The sequence below is a fragment of the Enhydra lutris genome, unplaced genomic scaffold (genome assembly GCF_002288905.1).
Source record: "Enhydra lutris kenyoni isolate GAN:26980312 unplaced genomic scaffold, ASM228890v2 scaffoldscaffold28, whole genome shotgun sequence".
NCBI lineage: Eukaryota > Metazoa > Chordata > Mammalia > Carnivora > Mustelidae > Enhydra > Enhydra lutris.
This window is the reverse complement of record NW_019154112.1, coordinates 22,921,146-22,933,431: the sequence shown is the minus strand read 5'-3', so window position 1 is coordinate 22,933,431 and position 12,286 is coordinate 22,921,146. Positions and strand designations below refer to the sequence as shown.

The 12,286-nt window shown below is 36.2% G+C and overlaps 1 protein-coding gene across 1 annotated transcript in view; it reads left to right on the top strand.

The window, feature by feature from the left end:
• Positions 1-12,286, top strand: part of LOC111152487 (muscular LMNA interacting protein) — a 155,391-nt gene that overhangs the window by 81,497 nt on the left and 61,608 nt on the right. Inside the window, exon 11 of the mRNA XM_022510962.1 lies at positions 10,475-10,603. Coding sequence (XP_022366670.1) covers positions 10,475-10,603 — 129 coding nt within the window. The remainder of the gene's footprint in view (positions 1-10,474; positions 10,604-12,286) is intronic.

Below are 12,286 nucleotides of genomic sequence, written 5' to 3'. Positions count from 1 at the left end.
TATTACATACTTTTGAAGCCCCTTTAGTACCTGTGAGTCCATGATTACCAACAGAGTGAAGAAGTTGCCATGGAAACAAGCACTGCAATAACAGTAAAGTTGAATGGTTTCCCAGTTTAGATATGGAAATATTACTACAACAATTTTAATATTTAAAGTAATGATACACTTGTTTCTTGAGAGCAAAATATTAAGCCAAGAACTGACTTGTATGTATGTGTATATGTATATATATATACACACATATACATATATGTATGTGTATATGTGTGTATATATATAGATAGATACATATATGTATATGTGTGTATATATATATACATATACACATACATACAAGTCAGTTCTTGGCTTAATATTTTAAGAAACTATTTTAAAGAGGCAAATATAAATAGTGATTTCATAAAAAGAGACATATTAAAATCAACTCATTGTAAATGTAATAAATAAGCCTTTTCTTGCCTAATAAAATAGTTTTGTGAATTCTAAGTTTGTGTTCTTTAGGGAGAAAAAATGCAAAGCATTGCTTTGACTGACTTTAATGATAATTTCTTTGCATTTGCTTTAGACTTTTTCTCTAAAGAGTTCAAGGAATATCTTAACCAAGTTTTAAATTAAATTTTAATCCTCAAATTCCCTTGAAATATAGGTCGGTTTGTGAAGGGATTATTATCAGGCAAGTTTATCACACAAAAAAAGAACATCTGGATTGATATAATTATTCAGTTTAATCACTTTGACTTCTATTTCATGGCATTAACCCTGTTTTTCATTACTGGGAAATAGAATAGAATAGAAATAATTGTAAGTAAGGACAGCTGTATGACATTTGCTTCTTTAAGGATTTGTGATGTTTTTGCTCTTAAGTAATATAAAATATGAATGAAATTATAACTTTTCCTTTCTATGAATGAATTTCCAATATTTGTCATCTCAAACTCTCTTCAACATTAAGTTCTGAGTAATTTGGATGAGAATAACTTTGAAAAATGAAACTAGGTATACATATGTGTATGTGTATGTACATGTTTATGATATAAATATAGATGCCATATAACAGGTAATTCTGATATAATATGTTGCTTTTTGTTAAGTAGTGTGTGTGTGTAGCACATAAAAATTACTGGGAACATATGATAGATTATAGTTAAATTATATAAGTAAATACTCTGTTCTGTGTAAAATAAGCAGTTAGTTAAAATTATTTTAGTCCTGTTTTGGGGGAGAAATATAATAAATTGGTTGAAGTGAAAATCCAAGATAGATCACCATAGTAGTACAAGCTTAATATAGAAACCATTTTGCTTTTGACATTTGGCTTTTTAGGGTATATAATATTTTCATACTTTCTTCTTTTCAACTTGCCTAAACCATTCACTTGTTAACATTGCAACTGTTCCAGTTCAACATGGAAAGAACAAAAGAACAAAAGAAATATGACTGTGCCCCTTACTCTTAAGATATTTCCATCATTTACTCTGGAAACCAAACTATTTAGTATCAGGCTCAGGATAATAGAATAATCTGGGCCTCCATGTGATACCAGTTCACCAATCTGTGCTTCAGCTTCTCTTCTTCTATTAGACACCACCACAGGATGTGAAAACTAGAAAGGAACTTAAGAGATGAGGGCATTGGAAATACTCATCCATAAAATGGGAGGTTGGAATAATTACTCAGTCAACCTGTAGGGGTATTGCAAGGCTCATGTATCACAGGATCTGAAGTTGCCAGTATAGCCTTGTGCATATGGGAGGTGTTATTGTTGCACACATGATCTCTGAAATATTATCTCGGAGATAATTATCTCCATTTTAAATGACTTGAGTTTGTTGGTCTTTGTCTCAGAAATAATGATCTCGGAGGTAATATTTTTTCGGATAAAGAAACAGAGGTTCACAGTTTAAATAGATTGCCTAACACCACAGCAGTAGTGGTTACTTTTGTGTGACTTTCAAAAAAAAAAAATCGTATGGACTTGAGATCATTAAAAAAGAATGAGAAAATGTTGATGAAGGAGTTGGGAAATTTGTCCTCTACAGACGTACGACTTTCGCTGGGTACCTCCCATGTGGGCCCGGTGCTAGCATTTTCCCATAGCCTATAAAGATGCACTTATGAAAGAGGAGGAGAATAGGTAGGGTGAATTCGGGTATAGAGATTTCTCCCCTGTGAGTAGTACCATACTTAACATAACAAGGGCAGCAAAAGGAAAGGATCTAGGATCTAGGTGTGGTACCTTTACAGAGCTTTCCTAATTCCTGAACTGAATCATCCCAATGTTAACAGAGGCTGGTGGGGCCTCTTCTTTGGATGAGAAAATAGATGAGGTTCAACAAAATGGGTAAGCACTGGTCTTCCTTGGGGGTAGATGGGGGAACCTTGTTTAGAAGACATTTGCTTTTGCATTTGGTATTTAATGCCATTACGAAATGTTCATTGTTGCGGGAGATGGAATACTGAATCTGGAGAGGAAAAACAATAGGTTAAAAAAATAAGCCACATGGCTACATACAGGTAAAAGCAAAATGCAGCTTACTGGAACACTATAAAGAAGAGTGGGTAAGCTTTCAGATACTTTGTTCCCAGTTCTGAATGCCAGCTGATGTGTCCTGCTTTAGTGAGGCATGAGTCATCTTTCTGAGGGCCCTTGAGGTCACTGTTGTTCAGAAAATGCAGCCCTGAAAGCTTTTGTGTAGAATTGATGTCTTCTTCAGGCTTAAGGGTGGTTTGTCCTTGACCAGTTTTCCTTGACACAACATACTTAAGTTCTACAGCATTCATCATATATGCCTCCTGAGGTTTGAATCATGCTATTGTCTTTTCTTTAACCATCGAAGTATTTCAATTCAACCAACCTGTGTTGTACACGTTACACAAAATATTTTTTGAGCTATGGGATATGGTTTATAAGAATTGAAATACTACATATATGTTTTTTAAGATTTTATTTACTTAATTGACAGAAAGATAGAGAGAGCACAAGTAGGCAGAGCAGCAGGCAGAGGGAGAGGGAGAGACAGGCTCTCCACTGAGCAGGGAGCCTGATGAGGGTCTTGATCCCAGGACCCTGGGATCATGACCTGAGCTGAAGGCAATGGCTTAACTGACTGAACCACCCAGGGGGCTCCCATATATTTGTTTTTATACAGCTATCATAGTAACTAATTTTTTTTAAAAGCATATCAGGTAGGTACTTTCCTGGATGGTGCAGATCATTTAGAATCAACATTCTATATTATAAATGCAAAAATAGGAAAAAGGAAAGTTTTTTTTCCCCTTTCACATTCATTCTATGTTGTTTTTCCTTTACAAAGTTCTGTCATGCATATTACAGCAGTCCCATAGCTAATGGGTGGTATAAAAATCTGTTTTTTTCCTCCTGAATCTTGGCAACTTTGCTCTGCACTTTGAAATCTGAGATATTTATTGGAGGGGAAAAATGCTTACATATTTGCTTCAAGTATATAATATTGTTTGTTGAGAAAGAAAGAAAGCTAATAAAGGTTTATTAATTGAAGGAGTGAGTAAGCTAAATAATTTAGAGCATACTGCTTTTGTCAACAGTCTTGACTGGTAGAATGTTTTTGAGTTTCTATGAGCTTGTTGCTACAGAAATTCTAAAATATATATGTATATACATAAAACACTAAAGACTAAAGACCAAACTGAAGCAAATGGGTAAAAGAAACATGGGGTACTTTCGCAAGCTCTTGGATCCACCAGATTAGTAGAACTCCTAGCCAAGCTCACCAAGGTTTCTATATCCAGTGTTTTATTACTTTCTTGCTTTTTTATTTTACATTTTATTTCTTTAAAAAGATAAAAATAAATCCATGAACACTGACACCTTGTTCTTTATTTCTTTTCTTCCCTCATCACAACCACTGCGGAGCTTATGACCGTCATTAAAGGCAATTAAAAACAGTCCACTAGTTGCAGTTACTAATTTGAGAATGAGGTTGCTCTCAGCAGCCATTATTTTAAGATATTGATAATGGATTCTCTAGGTCAGTGCTGGCAGTTAATTTTCAACTTTGGTCTCAAGCCAGAGGCAGTACCAACTTGTCATAGAATTATGATTGTAAGTTCCAAAGGACAGAAGCAATATTTATTTTTACGGTGCCCCTGAGTAGTACTGTTGAAGCATAAATGTATACTCATTGAGTTATAAACACAAATTAATAGCAGCCTCAGACCAGTGCCCTGTGTGGGCCATTAAAACCTGCCACCAGCCTCTAGAGACTCCATATGCTCTTGGACATTTTCTCCCTCAAGATTAGCAGAAGGTTTAAATGTGATATCTTTAGTCCCACCACACTCTTAAATTCTCCAAAAAAAGATGATATCATTGTCTTTTGGTATTAAAAATTTTATTGCTTATCACCATAAGCATATAAGGGGAAAAACAACAACTTTTTTTTTTTTTTTTTTTTAATGAAGAAGTTTAAAATCTTGTAAGTCCCTTAAGAACTGATCCCTGGCTTTGAATTCTTATATCCATCAGAGCTGGGAATTTCAGCCTCTATTCTTATCTCTAAGGGTGGAACTCACTAACCCACTTTCCTTCTTCTGGTCTTCTCTTGGGGAAAACAGTATGGATCTTCTATCCTGAAGAGTTCTCTCTTCTTGGGTTATACCCAAATAAAAATATTAATCCAGAAAAAGTAATGGGGGACACCAAGCTGGCAAGCAACACTCCTTGAGGTCTCCATATTGGATAATAGCCAGCATCCTGGGCTGCTTCTGCCTGTCAATTAATTTATTCATTCTTCAGTTATTTATTTAGCACCTTCTAGGATCCAGACACAGTTCTGCATGTTGGAAATACAACAGTGAGCAAAGTCATCATCTCTGGCCTCACAAATCATATATTCTAGTGGAGGAAAAAAAAAAACAACAACAATAAACACATAAACAAATGTCAGATTGTGATAAGTTCTATGGAAAAAAAATATCAGCATTCCAGGGATATCAGCATTCCAGGGAGAAATGACTTCTGGAAAAAGTAAAGAGCCCAAGTGCAAACTCTCAGGGGACAGGGCATCATGGTGTCTGTGCTAGGATGGAGAGCATGAGGGGGTGAGAGGGACAGTAGCAGCAGATAAGATGGAGAAGGGAGAGTCTCGTTAGGCATCAGAAAGATTAGGTCAGATAGCACTTGGTAGGCATTACCTCACAGGCATGACAAAGGTTTTGGCTTTCACTCTAAGTGAGAAAGTGAGGCATTAGAGAGCTCTGAGAGGATTCAAGTGACATGACTTGACTCCTAGTGTGAATATTCTGTGGTATACTGAACTGAATGCCAGCTGTCTGAGAACAAGGGTTATAGACACTATAGTTCCTGACATAGACGAGGTCCGATTGGCAAAATGGCTCCAGAGAGTGTCTGATAGACATGTGCTTCAGAGATCCAAAACAATGGTTATTTTGTCTTTGGGACACTTCAAAGATGGCTTACATCCTGTGTTGGTCAGTTCTCAGTAGGTTCATCATGATGAATTGAAATTTGGCATTTAGAGAAACTTTTTGTTATTCTTTCTGTGCTTTTTTTGTGTTAACTGTGGGAGTCATTGCCTGTTTTTATTTCCCCATTTAGGCTGGTAAGAAAATTAGGGAGTTGCTTTTCCTGGCCTCATAAGAATAACATTTGTGTGTATTAGTCATGAGTCTAGCTGGATCTATGGATTCCATAGCAGGTAAAAATGAAAGAAGAGCCAGTTGGGACTAATTTTGTTGCTGCAATGACAGTCTTACAGGAGCTCACTTTAACAGACTCTTCTAACTTGATTCATCTAATTTCCTTTATTTTTGTTTGTACACAAACCTAGCCCATTAGTTTTACCAGAATTAGAGAGCAAAGGTCTACTTCAAGTTTGAAAATATCAGTGGGTGTGTGCAAGGATGCAATGTAGATTAGAAACCAATAATAGACAGTCTCTTCTAAAGCCTCTCTTTTAGTCTGGAGGCAGATGCTCAAGGTTGAACAGATGTCTCTAAAATGGCAGACCAAGGAAGATCTATCTTTAGGCAGGCGGCACAGCGTTTAAATGGAAAGAGTTCTAGTTGAGTGCACATGAATCACCTAGGGATTTTGTGAAAACTCAGATTATGATTCAGTAGGTCTGGGATAGGGCCTGAGATCTGGCACTTTTAACAGGTTCTCAAGTGACACCGATGGTACTGGTTTACATAGCCCATTCTGAGTGGCAAGGTGCTAAAAGACATCTTATTTGGATAGATCCATTAGTTTACTCTGTGTTGCAATTTAGTCTTCAACAAGTGTAGATTACATAATTGTTTGACATTAGTAACGGGAATTAGGAAGAACAGAGAGCAAGTTAACTAATATTCCAGGGAAGCCTTGCATGTACCAGCAACAGAGCCAGTTGCTTTACTTAGGCTATTGTATAGATGTCCTAAAAGCACCTTGGGACCCTTGTTTGGGGGATGGATTTGAATATGCAGAAATAAGACTTATGTAAAAACTCTATGTGGTATGATACCTGAGAGGAAAGGAATATAAATAATAAAATGTGCCATTATTCATTATTAAAGGACCTAATCATGGACAATTATAATCCTTTAGCAGAACGTCCAGGCCGGTTGAACAGCTTTTTCCAGGTCATACAGTCTTTTAACACTAGTGCAAAAATTAAAATCTGTATCCTGCTTGCTTTCCTCCCAGCAACATCATGCTGTTTTTTGTGACTGTATTTTTAACCAAGTCTGGAGAGAGACATCAGTACAAATTTTGATGTCTTGGCCATGCAAACCACAGAGCCCTTTATGATGTAGGATATGGTGTAGGGTGCATATGCGTATATATAGAGGTGAAGGGAAGATTTATGGATGTGTATATCAAATAGGAAAACTTCACATCCTACAATGTTTTAGGAGTGCTCTTTTGCAGGAACATTTTGCCATGCTAAAGGAAAGAAAAACTGTATTGAGTAAGACTAATGAAAAAAAAAGGTAAATTGATACTGAATGAAGTAACATTGGCCAACATCAAGGATGTGGCAATGGACATTAGAAATAAAACATAACACAGAGGACACTGGGAATTGGAGAGGAAAAGTGAGTTGGGGGAAATCGGAGGGGGAGATAAGCCATGATAGACTGTGGGCTCTGAGAAATAACTGAGGGTTTTGGAAGGGAGGTTGGTGGGGGTTGGGTGAGCCTGGGGTGGGTATTAAGGAGGGCACATATTGCATAAAGCACTGGGTGTGGTGCATTAAAAAAAAATGAATCTTGGAAAACTGAAAAAATATTACAAAGAAGGAAAGAAAGAAAGCAGAAGCAATGAATTTAAAAAGAATCACAAATATAAAAATACTAGGGCTTTGTTATTGATTGGACAGAGGAAATTATAGAGGTGGGTATTTAAAAATGATTTTAAATTTCTGTCTGTCTGTCTGTCTCTGCAATAGGCATAGGAGTAGTTAAAATCATGGGCTCAATGACTGGATCTGCACTGAATTTAAATGTTGAGTTCTTCCTATATTAACTGTTTGGCTTTGACATGTGGCTTATTCTCTCTAAGCCTCTCACAGGGTTGTTTATAGGGAATTGATGAGATAATCTACCTACGATAGAGACTATAGAGCCTGATCACATATAGGTAAGACACAGAATCTGGATCTACAGAAGAATGATGGTGTCATTATCTGCAATGAATCTTCAAGGATTTTGAAATTGATTTCAAAGCATGTGAAATGGTGTGAGCAAGGTGCAGAGGTTGCCACAAACATGATTTGTCCATGTACCATGGTTTATGGAGCATGTGTGAGGTTTAGAATGGGACCACTAGTGTTTAATTCCCAACTTGACCATACTGACTAAATACTGAGAAATAGTTAGGTGTGGAGGTTATGGTTCAAGTTCACAGAATGGGAAATAGGAACATGTCAAAGGCAAACTATGCCTAGTCTTCTTGTGTGTAATTTGGCTTCCATGTCTGTAAAATACTACTGAGTAACAACAAGTGAAGGTGTGGGAGAAAACATAGGACTGGAGGAAGAGGAGATAAATACAGTGTAAGAATCAGGGCAACTATACCAAGGCCAACTGGGCAAACTAGAATGAGGGAGACTCAGAGACTTCAGGTAGACCAAGCCTAGGGACAAAATCAAAGAAAAGAGCATGTGCAACATCCAGTAGAGTAGAGGAAATAGGGAAAGAATTATTGTCAAATTAACAGACAACCACCAAATTTGGGAAATTCACAGGAACTAAGGAGCATAAAGGCTGGAACAAAAACAATTATGAAACATTAGTAACTGATTCTGATACTGAATATCCAGAAGAGTCTCTTTGCTGGGTCTCTCTCCCAGGAGAGAAGATCTGAGTGAAAGTCTCCAGGTGAGGATAACCCAAATCATCAGTCTGCTGGCAATACAATCAGTCAGGTAGCCATGTTGCTCTGGCAGAGGGATTCTTAGCATATCAAGTGCTCTGAGTCAGACTTTTCCTCTCTGCTTTCGTCTTTTTGCATACTGCCACCAAACTTAGCTCCTAAAGCTCCATGTTGGTTTTAAAACCTGGTAGGTCCAGGGTACTAGAGCTGTATTGATTTCCTACCACACAAAGGAGCGGAGAGAATGAGAAGGTACAGGAGTAGGGGGAAACGGAAATGAAACAGGAAGTCAAGTGGAAAAGAGAGACAGAAAATCTGGACAACTTAAGATCATGACCCAGATATCAGGCATCTCCCTTATTATAGATGGTTATAGAAATCAGTAGCTGCCTACGCTTTGTTCTTGTGTTGAGTTTACTGGAGGGATACTGCTCTCATATGTATACTCAACTCTGCGACTTAATACATAATTGGATGTTACTTGCACATTTTTCCCTCTTGAGAGAAATAACAGTTTCTTTTTTTTTTTTTAAAGATTTTATTTATTTGACAGAGAGAGAGAGAGATCACAAGTAGGCATAGAGGCAGGCAGAGAGAGAGGGGAGGAAGCAGGCTCCCTGCGGAGCAGAGAGCCCGATGCGGGGCTTGATCCCAGGACCCTGAGATCATGACCCGAGCTGAAGGCAGAGGCTTTAACCCACTGAGCCACCCAGGCGCCCCAAAATAAGAGTTTCTTAAGTAGGAGATAATTTCTTAGCCTGGGGACAATAAAGACTTCTCTCACACTTTACTTCCCCAGTTGGCATAAATATGAAAGACAACTGGGAAAATATCGATTGAAGAAAGTATTGCAGAATAGCATTTATTCAAGCCTCAAAATATATCAGGTGGTTTATAGAGCAGAGAGATAGATGTAGTCCCTTAAGGCTTAAGTTGTGAGTATCAGCATTTACTGAGGAGAACTAATTTACTATTTTCTGAAAGGAAATGGGGTTGAGAAGAATGATTGCAGCAAAATGCTTAACCAGGAGAAGTGTCACAACTTTTTATTGAATTCTTGTTTGGAGTATTTTTGTAAACTTATCAATCATTTTGTGACATTTCACAGTGTAACGAGATTTTGGTGTTTGTGAAACATCACTCTGAAATTGCCCCAAAGTAGATTTCTCTCTCTCTCTTTCTCATCAAACTGACATTGGGTACAAGTTTATGAGTCTTGAATGACTGGTCCATTAGGTAAAACTCTTTTGGTTGCAAGTTACGGAAGTTGTAAGTTTTAAAAAGAAGGAGATCTTGTGTGAAAGAAAAGGAAATTCTTAGGGAGCCTCAGGAAACAAAAAATCAGCGGGGCCCCAGGAATGTTTTAGAATTCCATTCTGGAAAGCCCCTGAGTGTCTCTCCTCCTTAGGCTCCCCATGCACTTCGCTCTCCTTCTTGTTCTCATCTGATCTGCTTTTTATGGCAAATTGAGGCTTTCCCATAGCTTGCAAATTGACATATTATAATTTCAATCTTCCCAAGTAATTGCAGAGCAGTCTGAATTCCTATTCCCCATTCATGGAAGAGAAAGTCTTACTCTAACCACCCCCCTTAGGTCAGAAGGCCATCCCTGGTTTCATCAGACTTAGTACGAACCTGGTTTCTGGGGGCCAGCTCTGTGGATGTTGGGTCATGGGAGTTGTTTTCCAGAAAAATAAAATCTTAAAGGCTTGGTGGCTTGTGCCAAATTCATCTCTCCTACCATGCCCAGAATGAGAAAGCTGCCTGCCATTAAGGACACTCTCCATAAATATCTGTTAAATGAAATATTTGTTGACTGAATGACCAGTGAGGATATAGGAACACATTTGGCTAGATAAATGAGGAAGGTTTTTGCATTTTGAACATTGGATAGTAGATACTTATTAGTCAATTGCTGTAGCAGTTAATTTTAAAGTTATCAGTGAAAATCATTTGATTTCTAGGCTGCTTTTATGTATTGGTAAAATCATTTTAAAATTTAAAAAATTAAAAATTTTTGTGAGAACATTTGGATGACTTAACAGTACACATATTCATTCATTTTAATGCCATTTATTTCTTTATTTTTTAAAATTTTATTTAACATTCATGAAGACTAAGCCTGGAGTAATTCGCCCAGTACCTGTAAAATCCAAAATATTACTGAGAAAAGAGGAGGAAATCTATGAGCCCAATCCTTTCAGTAAATACCTGGAAGATAACAGTGACTTCTTTTCTGATCAGGTGAGCATACAGAAGAAAAAATTTTGATACTTTGATAAATAACTGTATAAAATATGAAGATGCTTCTATGAATATGGTATGTACAAGAAAATGTTTATTTGACTGGAGTGTCCTTAGTAATAAGAAAAGGTCCATTATTTGCATAATAAAAAGAAATTCATATATTCCCAGGATGATATTTTGTTTGAAGTGTTTCAAGTTAAAAAAAATTTTTTTTCTACCTTGTGCTGGTAATGTTTTAGGAACAAAGACACGATTCTCCATAAAGAAAGACATCATGAAGTCATTGGTTGGATGGGTCATATAGATGTCGCATTATTATTTCTAAATTCCTGCTTCATTTTGAAGAGATGAACTATTTTGGATTTGGTATATTAGTACATTTAGCGAAATATCTTTTGTATGGATGCGTAGTAACATACTAGAGATGATACGAACCCCTAGATTGAGCAGTAATAGTGGATTGGGGCTTAAGATATTTTAAGGCTTTTTTGGTCATTTGGATTACTTGTAAAAAAGGAGTACTATCTTCCCCTTGTATATCCTATATGTTGGAGGGAGAATAATGGGAGGTTGTTGATGGTGCTTTATAAGCTATTTGGGAAACCTATGAAAATACACATTTATGCAATATAAAAGTCCATAAATTATTTCAGAGTGAAACTTTGCCTCTTTTTTGTCCTATTAAGATGCAGCAAATAGGCATGGGTTGTATATTTTATATCGCAAATACTATGACATGGATAAACAATGTAAGCAATCCAGAAAACTTTCTGAATACAGCCAAGGCAAGTAAAATCACCACCCTTGGTGATCTATAATAAAATATACTTATGAAGGAATACAAAGTGATATACTCCATGTAAATTTTACTTTGAAAATAACTAAGAATATTCTTGAAACAATAAATTATACTTGCATTTGTGAATCATAAGGACTATCTTATCTGCCACTTATTAGCTCTATAACATCTCTCTTCATTTTCCTCATATGTAAAATGAGGCGTTCAGATTGGGTACTTTTTAAGGATCCTTCCAATTCAAAAATCTGTGTTCCTTAAAAATCTAAGATTAACCCTCATTAAGTCAGAAGTCACTGTGTAGCCTTGAAGATGTTCATCATAAATACTTTCTCAGGATTTGTTATAGTTTTTTCTATAAAATGGAGACAATATGATTTTATAAGGTAAATATTTTTAGAAGACACTAATAGCATTACCTATGATAATTAGAGGCAATTACTTTCATTTTATAGAATAAAATGTTATCCTCACTTTAAATAGAGAAATCTCACTGATTTATAGGATTGTCTTTATTAATTCCACACATAACAGAAATGAAAATTCCTCTTAAAGCATATTTTAATCATCAACAAAAAACACTTATCAAATATCTACTGCTTGTGTGATACAAATACTTTAGAGGCTTACTATGACATTTTAGACCTCATGGGATCATTATAAAAATAATGCAGTCAAATGACAAAAACGTCAACAGCTAAGATAAACTTCACATACTATCTATGTAATTTACGTTCTTCAAAATACAACCTACTGCTGTAAAATAATGATTTTGTTCTTTTATATTAGTATAATTTCAAATGTATGTATTTTGTTTTAAATAAGATTCATGTGTAGAATATCAAGGTACAGATTTATCACCATTAACTCTCCATGAAAATAAT